The 16,153-nt window shown below is 38.4% G+C and overlaps 1 protein-coding gene across 8 annotated transcripts in view; it reads right to left on the bottom strand.

Moving 5' to 3' along the window:
- The window catches only part of BCAS3 (BCAS3 microtubule associated cell migration factor), a 372,464-nt gene that overhangs the window by 210,192 nt on the left and 146,119 nt on the right, over positions 1–16,153 (bottom strand). For all 8 annotated transcript variants that reach the window (XM_074922814.1, XM_074922816.1, XM_074922821.1 and 5 more), the window contains 3 exons: positions 9,531–9,655; positions 8,782–8,947; positions 7,502–7,602 (listed from right to left, as the gene is read on the bottom strand). In XM_074922814.1, coding sequence (XP_074778915.1) covers positions 7,502–7,602; positions 8,782–8,947; positions 9,531–9,655 — 392 coding nt within the window. The remainder of the gene's footprint in view (positions 1–7,501; positions 7,603–8,781; positions 8,948–9,530; positions 9,656–16,153) is intronic.

The raw sequence follows: 16,153 nt of genomic DNA, 5'->3' as shown, positions 1-16,153 counted from the left end.
TTTGGAAAGAATACTTGAGTTAAGATAAACACTTAGGAATTAATTTTCTGAAATCGCCGAGCTTATTTTTCTGTACAGAAACATCCTGCTCAAAATTTCAAGGAATTAATAAATTTTTTCCCAAAGGATCTGGATTATTACAGGACATCTGCACAACTCCTTTCAAATTACTGATGCAGAGACCCAGGAAGTCCCTTTAAGATGTATGTTGTATTCTTTTATTACGTGGCAGTAACAAAGTAGAATTTTGTGAAAATGATGCACTAGCTAGAGGCAATTTGAAGTAGAAATAATAATAATGGCAAACTGAGAATCTAGAAAATATTTTTTTAAAATTTCCCATCTGGACAATAAAGTTCAACTACATACCCAAGTAACTACATGAAATCTCAGCTGTGTGCTGGCTGTACACAAAATACCAAACCAAAGCACAACGCGGTTTCCCACCTTGAAGCGGATTGTGCTAACAACTAACAAAGGGTTAGCTGCAATACTCCTGCTGAGAACAAGGGGGGAAAACCCTGGCAGAACCATTGGAAGGGAGCATGTGTGGTGATCAGGCTGGTTTTACAGCCGCTCGGCACAGAGGCAGCAGGCTCCCGGCTGCCTGCCCGCAGCTCTGCCGTGCCCATCTCCATCGCTCTGAGTTTTCACAAAAGTCGTGCACTTTCCTGCAGTTTTAAGCCCGTAACGCTCAATCGACGCAATGTTGTGGAAAGGCCCTTGTCTGTGGTGCACAGGTACCAGGAGTTTAGGCAAGTACATAAAGGTGCTGGCAGTTTGAAACGTTGACCCACACACCACTGCTTGTTCCGAGCCCTCTCCAGGCTTCGCAGCACGGCAGCTCATATAAACTCAAGTGGGCTTCACCCACTTCAGGGTAAGGTCAGAGAGCTTTGTTTAGATGCCCTTCGGTGGAGGATTATGTTAAACTGGCCGACTTTGCTCCGAAGTGCTAGCAGTGCTGCTGCAGAACCAGGAAAGCCCAGCAGAGACACCGTAAGGGGCAGCTGAGAGCGATACCGCCCCAAACCCGCGTCCGACCGTGGCTAGGCAGAGATGTCACGAGAAACAGCGCAAAAAGGCTTTGAACACCTCGTAACTACACGAGAGCGTAATTGTTGTTACAGAACAGGCTCTGGTTTTGATCAGTTTTATGATTTGAAATGGAGCTCCGTTGTGATAGACATTGAACATAGACGTAGTGAGGTCCAGCTCCCGCCTCACAGAACACGCTACACACACACACACACACACTACAGTTATGTGTATAGAGGGGTACTTACCGTAGCATATATCCTGTCGTATTAGTGAGAGAGAAAGAATATACTGTTAAATATGCACACACAAAAGAGTTCAAGAAGAAAAATAGAAGTAGAAGGCTGAGAAGTGGTGGAAAACTAAATATAATTATCAGTCCCAGTTCATTAGCCGATTACCAGACCACCATCACGCTCTGCTGCGTGTGGAAAAAAAGCTTGCAGACCAGAATGACCAGATTCCTCACTGCGTCTGCTCGGTGTAACTCGACTGGCAGCAGTTTGGCTAGGATTACACACATCGTAGCTTGTTTTTCATAGTATCTGTCTTCATAGCACATATTCACACAGTCACTTAATACACTCTCCGCTCTTACCCTCAATCCTGCTTCCCACTGCGCAATACGCACCACCTCTACGCATGGAATTTTTATTTCCATCAATGGAATGTATGAAAGGAATATAAACTAGGCCATAAAGAACCGCAACGTTGCTTAGAGACAAAAGTCTTGCTCTGGGTGCACAGCTTTCATTAGAGGGAGCAGGAAGTGCAAACATGATGTCAGAGTTACAGAGATTATCTGCATAAATTGTGTTATCATTTAGCCCAAACAAACAGTGAGGAAAGGCCAACCCCCCTCCCTCTGAAGACAATGAATAGTTACTAAATCTGACTTCTAATGAAAGCCCTTTTCAGTGAAACGCAAGATATGTACAACAGTGGATCCAGAAATGAAAATCTGTTTTAACAGCCAAAAGTCAAAAACAGCTATAAATACAGACCTTAAGAATCCCTTAACGAAGTCTATAAAACTGATTATATCTTTAGGCCTAACTCAAGTGCAAATTCTTACTCAGAAATAAGTTACAGCCCTGCAAGTATTGCTTGGAGACCAGTACAGGAACAAAGAACAAGAATACAGCGTACTGGTTCGAAGCCTACCGTGGTGGAATATGAATTACATTGCATTTAGAATAAACAATCAATGAGGCAGCAGAAGCCTCAGCTACGTGTCCATTTTTCTGAGAGAGAAACAATTTCCAGAAGCGGTCAGAGTGGGATACAGAAACACTGCATCATTCCTTTTAACACAACAGAAATGGTCTTTGATTATTTAAAAGCCAATTGCAAAGATCTGTCTTCAAAACCTCCTATTGGAGGTTTAATAGCAAAGAGGTGCAAGTACACTTACCAGCAACACTATAGTAAAGTAGAGACTTTTGTTTTAACAAAATCTATATTTATACGATTACATTTCCTATGGTTGAGGGCAGCTGTAATTAATGGATTTCCCTCCTTCCCCTAATGCAGTCATTTGTCAATTTAAACAGAGAATGTCCAATCAATTTTGATGTATTTAGTAAGCAATTTGTCAAAGAGTACTGCATACCAGTTAATATATTAATTCTTGTCATTGGTCTGCTTCTGACAACTGCAGGTCTTCTCCATAAAATTGGTCCTGATGAGCCAAAACTCTTGCCTGGAATGTGAAGGTGCCCTTTCCAGATCCAGAGGAGAGAAATCATATCTCATTTTATTCATTACCTTTTTGGGGCTGGTTTTGGCCTGATTTCAAGTCTTTTTTATTAATGTGTTAATTGTCCACATTTCAGGTATCTCAACTACAGTCCACTCCTTCAGTGCAATGAAAAAGTGAATTCAAAGAGGAGGGGTAAGGAATAAAGGAAATTAAAAGTAAGAAATGAGGATGGAAGACTTTCTGCTGTTGTGCAAAGTTAACCTACTTTCATTGCAATTCCATTATGTATCATGTGCATGTCTGGTTGAATTCAAACATGAGAAAAAGGAAGGTACAGAAGCCAGACTAAGGAAACTTGAGTCAAGTTGATCAAATATGTAAGACTTTGGGTCATGGTAACAGAGAGAAAAGTATTCAATAGAAAAAAAAAAAACCCTGTGCACAAACAGAAGATTGTCCTGGATATGAAAAGTACATCTTAACAGCATGCTTCCAGAGTTTATACTACCAGAAGCATCTTAATTCCTAAATCCTAAACAGCAGGAACTAAGTAGTATTTAAAGAATAAGTAATGATGAAAGGTGGCAGTTCTCTGAAGAAAGCCAAGTCCTTTACACTGCAGGTTCCTGTGGACACCAGACACCCTCCTCTGTATGCACACAGCGGCTCTCTCAGCCCCCCTCCCACTGTCAGGGACCAGGTGATGGTACTTATGTTACAGGAGGAATAAACTGGGACTTAGATTTCCTTTCTCTGTTGTGATTAGATTTAGGAGTTGCTCAGAAGACAGGTAAATAAAGAGGGAATACTAGACACACAAATAAGGTAAAATATTATGTATTAAATCTGAGAAGGGTAGGAGAGAAACGTCTAGCACCCAACACCCAGCACTGAAGGTCTGAGGACTGTAATACATCCAGGACTTTGCAGGATGAACTCTTCCAAAAAACAAAAGTGAGTCTGAAATGTGCTCTGTCAGGAGGCGAGGAGATTCTCAGGACTGGTTAATTTTGACTCTGACCAACTGTAAAAACCCTGCAAGAGTTAGGAGCAGGATACCGAGGCTTCCTGCAGGCCAGCAGGTTGTGGAATTTAACATGCAAGTTCACTTTCAAGCCCTGAACTTACAGAAAGATCCAAATCTCTTGCTACCCACTTTCTCACCTCCCTACACCAGCCACGGCTGTGCTAAAGCGCCCAGGTAGATACGAACAGCAAAGTCTGATCCAGGTTTCTGCAGCAGATGTCACAGATGACCTCAAAGCAATGAAACAGCTGTGCTAATCCACTTACAAATGCCCTTGGGATAAAGGTCTTGGACACTTGTTGTACAAAATATTTCTTCAAACAATGGTTCCTTGTTACTTCCTTATTAGCTGTGAGTGTAACTTTAAGATTCTTTAAAAAATATTATAAGCTGAACTGTGTGTCAGTAACTAAACACAGTATTTGTGGAATATTCTATCACAAGAACTTGCTGGCCGCCTTTATATTTTTCAGGGACTAAAGGAAGATTTTAGTCCTGTGTTTTGGCATCAAACTGCATATTTATGAAAACCTGCAGAGTACAGCCCTCCAACCAGACCGCCAGACGTTTCATTGTTCTGCCCGTCTGCTGACAGAGGTACTCTGTGCTAAAAAGCACACTGAGTATTTTTCAATGACCCAGGGGGCAAAGGTCACTTATTATAAATGGATAATGAGACCTAATGCAATGTTCTGAGTGTGGACAAAGAAAGGGTCTATCCATACCCCCTTGTGACTTGGTCATTCAGGCTTTTATTTCCCCTGCACACTTAATGGAGCCAAACAATTGGCAGAAATGCTATACAGAAACTGAGAGAAACTGCTGTATTCTACCTCTGATAGACAGATACAAATAGTGACCCTGAAACGGCGCCAGAATTCCTCTTACCACTAACATGGCAGACAGATGTAACATTCACCCTAAACCCCTATTTAGCCATTTGCTGGCAATTAAACTTACTGACGGAAGCGATAGCACATCAAACCGCAGGCTTCAGTTAACGTCACCCCGTTACATTACTGCAGGTAAGCAGAGCCAGATCACTTCGGCTGAGCGTGTATTTAACGGGGGAAAGCTAACAGGTGTCTTGGACTCTTTTGTGCGAATCCTGGTTTGACTCCATTTCTTCCAAAAGTTCACTGAGTAGTTTCAGATAGAATAAATCCAGAAGACAAAACTCCAAAGATTGGACATACACAAACTTCTCAACGCTTTTACTATGTTCTCTAGACTCTGCTTTGTCTTTATTATTCTATTTTTCTTTACATTCCACACCCATCTTAACAAATTCCTATTGCGTGTATTAAAACCTGGATTAAAATTCTTTGCTGTAATTCAAATACTACAGATTTATTATTCTGTTGGAATACAGCTACCACTCGTTCTTCATCTTTTAAAAAGTTTCCCACACAAAAACATTTGAAACACATTGTATTTGAGTTGTTAATGAAATACAGGGAAGTGAACCACATCCACCCCTGATCTCAGGGATCAGTGTGATCTGTGTAAACCAGCACTGATGCTCACAGAAAAGACTTCTGTTCAGACTGTATCTGTGCAATACACTGCTTTTAATTTTAACAGAAACTACACAACAGACAAGCTACTTCTACAAAGTATCCAAAATTCTCCAGAGAGCATTCTGTCTCTTAGACCCATACTGCAGTAACTGCACACTACACACAATAATTTATATATTTATAGGTTTGATAGCATGCAGGGGAAATAGCTGAAACCAATATGGATGAGAAAGACATCTAAAACTAGAGCAGAGAATTTGGGGAGGGCAAGGAGGGGTGGGGGAAGAAGTCTGGCCCCAAGAGGCAAGCTGCAAAGACTCACAAACACAGGTAGTGTCTGTGAATTAAAGCGAATTTTGGAGACCGTTTCAAGACTACTCAGTATTGCTGTTTTCCCTGACGACGTTACGTTTCGTAGACTGGTTAGAAATTCTGCAAAGCAATAGCCTTGACAGCCCTACAGAACAATATATGCACACAGCAATGGACTGTAAGCAAGTATTCTTTTATCCTAATGCTTTGTTTTACGCAGATATTTTGCCTACTAACAGCCCATGAGGATATATACTAAAGGAAAAGTGCTAGAAAAGGGTTGTAACTCCACCTCCTTGGTGGCAGGAAACGGAATATGTTCTACCTTGCAAACATGTCCACCTAAACATGACTTACTGAAAGACTGAGCCTGTTTGTCTTTTCTACCTCCTTATCATAAAAGTTATTTAATGTCATGATCAGCAACAGGTGCATAAGCAATGGATAAAAATATAAATATCAAAATGAATCATCAGCAACATAAACAGACTATGTGGCAGCAGTTACCTTAAATTACAATATGAAATTAGACCTATGCTCTATAGTTAATAGTGTCTATTAAAGGCTTTGATATAAACTACAAATATATTTGTTGTCCTGATTGTACTCAATGCTTCAAAATATTGATATGAAAATTTAAGTGTAGGCTTGTACACTTAATTTTAAACACATTCATTTGAAGAGTGATCTATATGCGTAAAGTATTACACAACCAAAATACATTCTTGCAACGACCTTTTACCTCAAAGCACAACTCACACACCCGTAAGTCAAAGTAAAATGACGCAGGAATCTAGCAAAAAATTGTAGCCAAAAGGCACATCTAACACAGTGTTGTGTGCTGTCCATTACTTTGTCATATTCTTTTCTTCCTTTTTCTGTGCAGCATGGAAAAAGGAAGACCCTAACCTTGTACGCTACCACAATATTTTGAGCCCTGAGTACATGCAACAGATGGAGAGGTAGCAGCAACAGATCTAACTGGCACCAGTGCCGATTTTACCAGTCCCATTCAGACACGCTGTCTTTTGGCCCAGATGTCCACTTTCAGCATTTTAAAATGCCTGTGTCACGTAACATGCTGGCATTAGCTGCACTGACAACTGTGCAGAGGGTTCAGTTTCCCCACGAATACCTTTACATATGCCAAGAGTTGCTCCCTTGTGAAACTTTGTTATATCACTTTGATCTTGACTACCCCCTAGATAAAAAGAGACTTGCTACTCACCCTTAATATTCTTTGCTTTTTTGAGTTGTCAAATTAAAAAATAACATACTCATTTACCTATAAAACCAATATAAAATACATGAATTTATATATATATAAAAACCATACCTATATCACGTATCTACAGATATATAAGTGTTTCTGAGTAAGCAATGCCACGCGTATTGGCTCCCCACGAACGACATGGCTGAATAAGACAGAGGATGAGGCAGGTGGGCAGCTGTCCCTGGCAGCGATGCCAAGGCTCCCGAGGGAAGCAGCTGTCTGAGACACTGACTGGAAGTAGCCCAGCAATCAGGAGTTCCAGGGGAGAGGGAAAATGCACATGCACTCGCTTGTCACCGAGTCCTGAATTCACGAGAGGAAATGGCTAAAAGCATGTGAAGAAATGAGGTGAAGAAACCCTGAAGACTTTAGGGGATCTAGCGGGTCGCACTTGCAGGGCCTGCCAAGCACTCCCATTTTGGCTACATGATGGCCTCACAATTTTGATTCCTATCAAAAAGAAACTATATTCGCTACTCTACCATTACTACTACAGTTGGTTACACGATGCCCTAATTCTGGAGTAGGACATGTACTGAAATAAACGGGGGCTGAAAAAACAACTCAGAAAGACACACTTGGCTTATAATGCACACGTAAGACAAGACAAAAAGTTGTCAGCTACTCACAGCCAGCAAGAAGATACTGGTAGTACTGCACAGCATCTGCAGCCAGGAGCAGTGGATGGTTTGCGTTAAATGGTGGTTGGAGTTCATTCCACTGAGGAGTTCTGAGGTAAAACACAAGACTATTAATATTTAAGCTAATACAGAGAATGTAAATCAGTGTTTCTGTCATCACATGTAATTAGCTATACAAGCTCACAAAATGTTTGTAATTATTTAAATTAGCTTGTTCAAACACTGCAACACACCACAGGCGGTTGAGCAGCATGACCAAATCACGCAGATTGTGAGGCCGAGACAATACTTGTTTGTTGACTGCAGCATGTATTGCGCAAAAAAAAAAATGATGAAGGCGGTTTAGATTAAGTTGGTAAATATGTTTAGGACCATTGTATGTCATGCTGACGTTCTATAAACACACAACAGAAACTGGGGAACTTTTCTGTTCTGTTAACTAGCATTGCTTTGATACTGTAAAGCCATTGAGCGTTTACAAACTGTGAAAATAAAGCTGTGTAAAGTTATGGACTATTGATCCAATTAGAATTTTCAATTCCATTACAACCTACTCATTTCAACAATAATGGTCTAGAAGTCTGTGTTGTAATTTTAATTAGGGTGGGCCATTCCTAAATAGCTTGGTAAATCAAGTATTGATCAATCTAGTCCAGCCATAAGCAGCACTAAGGAATATAGGAGCCAAGAAAAATCGATAGAAAAATATTTTAAAACGTCAAAAGCACTGACAACACTTTCTCATCAATTTTTGTTTACTTTCTTCCACATGTCAGGAATAATTTCTTCAGCTATCTTAAGAAATGCTACCTTCAGCTACTTACAGGATAACTTGCCTAATTTTTGCAATTTGCAATGCTTCATCATGGAAACCTCACTCATGTCTCATGGCCGAATTCTGTATTTTAACACTATTAAAATAATTGTTTCTAGCCCTGATATAAAAAGCTAAATTACAGTCTGCTCATTTAAAATCACCAACCGATAAGGATCTGTATTGATCCATAAATATGTTCATGTAGCCCCACATCTTTGGAAGGATTTCAATGGTTAGCTCCCGTTTGGACACATAAGCACTAACAGAACTATATGAAAAGGTAGGCTTGAAATTACTACCCAGAGTCCTCTCTTTCAACAAAAATACTTTTAATAAGAGTCTTTAAGATAAAAATACGGGTGAAAATCATGATGCAGTTCATTCACCCCTCCTCCCGAAAATGTCACAACTGTTTTGTGGACAAAAAGAAGAAGAAAAAGGAATGAGCTACCTAACCAAAGTCCAGCTGGCTCTTGGGCACGTCATCATTTCCAGAGGTGTGTCATCGCTGATCTTCGGCGCAGTGCTGAGCGGACGCGGTTCCAGTACGTGCTCCACCAGGCTACCATAACAACTGATAATGTACAATGACTCCACTACAAACTGTTTTGATTGATCTGTTCGCAAGAAGAAAGAAAATCTTATTGCAATAGCACAGCGGAAACAGAAGACTACTCATTTTTTTTAAGTTTCTTGCCTTCGCATGCTTGCAGTCAAAAATGGGAATTAGAAGTGAAAGGGCTGGAGAGACAAAGAGCAAATTACACAAAGCACACAGTTTCCCCCTTGTTTCAAAAAAAATACAAATATCTCATATAAGAGAAGGTGGAACAGAGTTTCTCACCAAGGTGTGTTCAGGTAATTACACATTGCCAAAATACATTTGTACATTCGCTTTTACCTCATGGCTTTTTCAGTGAAACTTCACACAGCGTCTTTGCATTAAACTATCCAAGTTTGGTTTCTGTCATTATATCATAATCAAAGATCAGTGATTTATGTCACGAGTTAAAATTTCTTGTAAATTGTCCTATTTACCAAAATCACCCCAACCACGTTCCCAAAAATCTCCATTGTCACTGAGGCTAAGGAACAAAACCTACAGACAAGAACCATCTGCTCAGAAGTTATCACAAGATGAGAAAATAAAATAGAGAATTTAAACTTAAATGCAAGTCCTATTTTTTGTAACATACCAACCTTTTTCTCTTTTCAGACCAGGATTGTTTGCAAACCATGACCGTGATGATCCAAAGACTGCAGCAACACAAAACTCTCCTCCCACAGACTTACTGGGTGAAATCTGTGGAGCTGGTTTGGATTTGCTTAACAAAAGAACAAAATCAAATTATGAAAGTTAATTCTCAAAAATTAAGATGTCCCTTGCTTAACAGTCATTCTAAGATATTAATTCAGAAGTGGTGAATTATCTGCAGTTCCCGTAAGATTTAGCAGGATTTACAGATGCTTTGTGTTTCTCAATAATAGGTCCCAAATTCCCCTTGATCACTGCACTCATTAACTTGAAGAACAGCGCTGGGTCATAATGGAGAATTAGTTGGACTGTTTAAAAGACCCAATATTGAATATTTGCATTCAATATAAACAACTCTGGAAGTGAATACAAACGTTTAAAATTGTAAGTCCTTTGGGAATGAAAATATAGATTCTGGGTCAGTCATTCTAAGTGGCTGATATTTTCATGTATTTTCCAAAGAAACTAATAATAATAATAATAAAAGAAACTAATCATAATGCTAAGTGCTGATCAGTTGTAACTCAGCACAGTCCTGATGCCGGTGAAAGCACTAGGATAAACGTGACAAGGGCAAAAGGGTGAGAGGGAACAACATGCGGAGGATGCAAGGAAAGGGACACAATGCATACACTCGTGAGCTACGTGTTAAAACAAATCAGTAATTTTATCATGTAAAAAGAGATTAAGATCCACCCTCCTGTGAAACTCCACCATGTGCATGTAGCAGATACAGTGGTTTATAACTGCGTTTCACTGAAACAGCGTTTACTGTTCCTCCTTACGGGAATCTGAAGAGACATTCTGTTTTGTATGAGCTCAAAACTGTGTTCAGAGCATTGCCCATTTCCACAAATCACTAAACCAGGATTTCACCCTTTCCTTAAGATAAATGCTGTTTTGAAAAGTTCATGCAGGATTTCTCCTTCTCCATGTTCCCTTTTTTCCAGTCTTTTTAATGGAATTATTTAATATTTCTCTGTAGTGTATCTGACTGCTCCCCTCTCTTGCACACCTCTCTCTCCTTTCCTTTTTCCTTCTATTAATTTCTTGTTCCACATGATATCAGCCTGTGATTACACCATCACATTGACTTGGTCATTTTTAAGTAATGATCTTCAACTCTGAGAAGTGTATGTGTGCATGGATGTATGTGCAAACAAATCACTGCAAGCATTATGATGGAACTAAGCAGCAGAAAAATATTTTTCAACAGCACAAAGCAATTCAAACACTATGCATAATTATAATGGCATTTAATTCATACTACTCTTTTTTGTTAATGACAGATTACTCGTATACAGGTGAAGTGGTTCAACAGAACGAACCAATAGGGATATTAAAGCAAGAACAGACTGTAAATCAACATAATGCAAAAATAACATAAGAAAAGCAAGTTAAACCAAAATTATTCTGTTAGCTGGGCTTGTCCAAAACTCCCGCACCTGGCTGCAGAGACAGCACCTGTCCAAAGGTCTCGGTCCCTTACAGCTCAGCCCTGATCTCGCTGAAATAAATAGCAAAACTCTGATCTCAAACATTTTATTTCCTTCCAACAACCAGCTGTAGTGAGTGACAGGTGGAAAATAAGCACATGGTTAAAACATATAGCCTCCATCATTACTGTCATGCAACCTGAAACATTTCAAACGGCCTTCAACTTGAACTCACCTAAAGCAGCAAATACCTTTTGTGCAGCATACTGGAAATGAGGTCAGTTATGAAATTGGGAAAAAAGACTAATTGTTTGCAATCCCACTGTATTTTCAGTCAGGTTTCTGAAGGGATTTACAGAAAGTGTAATTGAGCTTCCCAACACCTCGTGCAGTATTATTCTGCCAGTTTTACAGATGGACTCGCTGAAGCACAGAGGGGCTAAAGCCACTTGCCATAAATCACACACGTGGCAAGCCTACGTCACACCTTTCATTTAGAAGGAAAAAGAAAAAAAAAAATAAAAAAAAGGACCTTTCAAAATGAATTCCATTGCACTGACCAGAGTCAAGGGAAACATTCAGCCAAACTTTTCATGGACTTAGATCAGTCCTGAAGCTCTCGTACATGTAGGAGAAGCTGGAATGTCCCAAAAGAGCAATTGGAATTTATAGTAACTCTGATATTGAACCACCACAAAGCACTTCATATCCAACTGTTAAAATTACAGCTACAGATTACTGGGTCAGAAATCTGTGTTCCAAAAAAGTCCTGGCTATGGATATATTATCTTGCTTGCAGTGGCATTTCACCATCTATATTAGAATATTTAAATTTATGTTAACACAGTATTTATTAGCTGCTCAGAAAAATTCAGATTTCTTCCATTTTGAAGTCGTCATCTGTCACAGAAATATTATTTTTAACCAGTTCTGTAAGAACCTGTGTAGCAGTAACTATTTTTAGCTCTCATCTTCCAATATTCATACACTAATATTCCTTCAAAAATGAAAAGGTATCCAATAATTAGAGTCTTGTTACCTACTGATCTATACTTCCATCAATAAATGATTGTTTTTAATATAGAACATGATTGTTCAGGATAGTGTTACCCATCAGTCGGTACAAAGAAGTTACGAGTACAGATATGATTCAGCCATATTCACGTCCTCTTCAGAGCTCTTGAAGAGAGAATCTTTCTATACCGTGCTAATACTCTTAATATTCTGAATTCTTACTCAACAGAATCTGAGGTTATTAAAATAAAGTGGAAAAAAAAATCTGGAGCAAATGCTACTCTCAACTACAAACTGGAGTAAACTTTTACAAAGACATAATTGACTTGAATTTTTTTGAGCCTTAAGCAGAAGGGATCTGGTACTCTAACATCACATTTTTGCAGGGTTCTCCACACTCTTAGTCCCAAGCCCAACGCTCAACCAAATCCAGTTATAAACAGCCTTAGAGGAAACGGTCTAAGCTACATTCTATTTACATCACGTCTTTAAGATGTACATCTTTCGAGGCACGCATTTAAGTGTTGGTTTCAGTGCCAAAACATTTTCCCTTCAAGAATGATGTTTTGTAGACAGAAAGAGCAAACCTTGTAAAACACGATTACTCATGTGGTTAAACTTAGTCCTGCTAAAACATACAGACAAACAAACAAACAAAAAAATGACTAGTGCATCATATTGGTTTCGACATATTTCTGAAAAAACTGCCGAGATGTCAACAAGTCTATTCTGAAAACTATTCTAACTAAGGAATCTTTCACTTTACCACCACTTTACTTTATCCCTGGGTTTTCATCAATACATTCCAACTCAAATTTCTTTCCTTCAGTAAACCTCAAAAGCCCAGTTATTTTCAGTAACAGTAATGCCATTAGAAAAATATATTTTCATGTCATTGTGATATTTTAACAACTTGGAAACTATAAATCCTTATTATTATGTGGATGCAAACACCCTCTCAGTTTTATAAATGATAACAAAACAATAATGTTGAAGGTAGGTGGCGAATGACTTGTTTCTGCTATGAACTCCTGCTCTTTACTTGCTCTTAGCCTGTCAGCACTTCATAAATTATCCCAAGAACTGAAATTAAGGCAGAATTGGCCTCACTTTTAAAAACAGTTAATTTAAAAAAAAAAAAAAAAAATCTTCACAATGTACTAACTTTCAAACGATTGTACCACATTTCTACTGAAAGGGGTCATGATGCAGGAAGAAGTGCTTGTTGTTGGGAATCAACACTAAAAACAACAAAGTGAAGCTAACGGGATCAAAATGTTCACCCTTATGATGTGAATCTTCCACATTAGAAACAACAGCACTATATTTAAGACATAAGGAAGATAAAAAGACAGCAGCACACTTCTTCCTGTCTGGGTCCACCCAACTGTATAACTACACTAAGAATTCAATGAGACACAGCAGTACTTTTATCCCAATTGTATCTGTGCAGAAACCCTAAGCAGGAGTACAATAGTAATAAAAACCCTTTCCAATTACGTCGGTTTTGTTCTGCTATAAATTTAGTAAGAGCTGTGCCTCATCTGAAGACCATGTTCATGTCATATCAGTTACCAGCAGTTGACATTCACCTACCCCAGCTGAAGTCAATGACAAAGTCACCTACCAAAAATCAAGTTAATCCCAAACTCCAGCTAAATACCACAGTATTCGGGGAAATTTGTGTCGTTGATAAATAATTAACTCCTCTAACATAATTTGGGGGGATTATTTCTATTTTAAATGCAGCAGCACTGAGATGCCGATGTATCTATGTCCAGTGAAAAACATACGTGAGCATTTTCTACTGAAACGGCACAAAAAGTGATGGGAGCAAACTAAAGAAGCAAATGAAGACAACACTTTGTCAGATCTTAAAAAGAAACAAAGAGACTCAGCATTAGCATGCAAGTTCTTTCATGTTGACAATGAAGAAAAGATTAAGAGCTACCACTTGTTGACTTTTGGAACGAATCAAACTCTGCCATAATCTCTGGAAATGTATTGTGTTAGGTCGTTCTAAAGATCATGACTAATTTTAACTATTTTTAATTTTTTATTAATATTCATTTTTCTACTTTATGTAAGAAAGAATTAATAAGAATTAATATCATTAAATATTTTGAAAACGATAGGCAACTATGAAAAGCAGAGGATACACAGTAGAGTGATGGAGTGTTCCTCAAAGAGCTTTATGTCTCATAAAATACTGCCGGCTCTTAAATTTCTTTTAAGTTCATAGCCAAACAAGTGACATGACTTTAAAAAAAGAAATAAATTGCATGTATAATGTACTGCTTTACAAATTCTAATATTACCAATCAAACGGTAAGAGTGCAAAGACTGAGAATCACACTGGTTTTGTACTCCCAACGAATAGGCTTCAAATACATCAGATTCATAAAACCAAAAGCACTTATCCACAGCTCCACTGCTAAGCTCACTGAAATGGAAACATGTATGATTTTTGAAGGTTAAAGTTTTATCTAGACTACGGGAGCAGCACCAAAAGTATCAGGAGAAAAATACTGCGTGAAATTTGACATTACACATAAAATTACTGAAAAAGTGTATCCGTCTCAAAATACATATATTTTAGTTAATTGACTATTGTGCCTTAAACAAGAAAACGAAGACATGTTTCCCATTGCCAAATCGGGAATAAAGCAAGAAGCAGCAAGGAAAGAAATGGTACGCTCCTCTATTGGCCAGGCAGCAAGCTGTCAAATCTCCTTTCATTCTGTTTACATAATTTTAGGTCTCATTAAGACCTTAATGGAAACAACATGATTTCTCTCCCCACCCAAAGTGTGTTTTTTATCCTAATTTCTCTGTAGGCTAGTAAAGACCATATTTTTGAGCTAGCACTGGCATTAAACAAACCACAAAAGAGTCTTGTGAAAGACAGGCAACAATTTTTGAGACTATTTCATATATTCCCCTCTTTAATCTAGGTCTTTTAATCTTGCCTCAATCTAAAATAATTTCTGGATGACAAGCGTCTCTGCTCCTTCTTGCAGGGGGCAACTGACACATCCTTTTGCTAAGACAATCCACTTTCAAAAGACTTCTTCCAGAGCCTTTTCAGTTCCTCGATCATCATCAGACGAAATACTTGGGTGTAATGTAAACTACATTTCAAAATATTTCTTAGGAAGACTACTCCAGTAACCAGATATTTTCTAGGAATAAAGCAACGTCACCGTCTTTCCTTGAGTGTGACATTTAGTCCTCTGCTTTCCCTGCCTGGTACAGCTCCCATGTCCCTCCCCAGCTGTCCTCTGCCATTCTCTTAAGGCGTATCCTAAGGAAGCTCTTAAGAAGTTCTTTCTGTTGAAGATAGTATTTCGATGAGACATTAGGGGGTGATATATGTGGAACAAACTTCTAGTAGTAGAAACAAGAGGCACATACAAATATTCTAACAGATACTGGTAAGATATAGCTCAGAAGTATCCTTGGCTAAACTTAAAAAAACCCCAACAAAACAAACCGAAAAAACTCCTAGCTGAAAGTCACTAAATTTTCTAAGGAAGTTGTAAGTTGTTCAAACTCCTTCCATTCTTGTTGCCTAAAACTTCAACCACCTAACCCCCATCTCATTATAAAAAGGTGACAGGAGGTTATGTAGCACTATGTGAATACTGAACCAAGCACCAACACAGGGAAACTCGTTAAAACTTGTTTCTTTTTCTGTCTGTATTTTTGTAACATGCTGAAACTTTACATATTAAAACCCAAACCCCTTATTATTTCACATACCCTTTTAATTGAACTATGTTTTTCTCAAGTGTGATAAGCTGCTTTTTTTTTTTATTTTGCAGTTCCCATTTTACTTGCTTCATCTCTCTTACTGCAGTACTTTACTGTTTACTCCCTGCTAATTTTCAAGAAGTCATCATTGATGTTTTCTGTCTGCAACTTAGTGCTACAATAAAAACGCAAGATCTCTCTCTCTCTCTCTCTCTCTCTATATATATATATATATATATAAAAGAGGATTGTTTTGGAAAGATATTGCAATCATTTTTGCTCACTGGGAAATAATTTATTTTTTCAATTTCTCTGCTACTTAAAAATTCAATACCCTCTCAAAGGTGAAAAAGGAAAAAAAAAAA

This window comes from Athene noctua, chromosome 19, assembly GCF_965140245.1.
Source record: "Athene noctua chromosome 19, bAthNoc1.hap1.1, whole genome shotgun sequence".
Lineage (NCBI taxonomy): Eukaryota > Metazoa > Chordata > Aves > Strigiformes > Strigidae > Athene > Athene noctua.
This window is presented reverse-complemented; position numbering and strand designations above follow the sequence as displayed.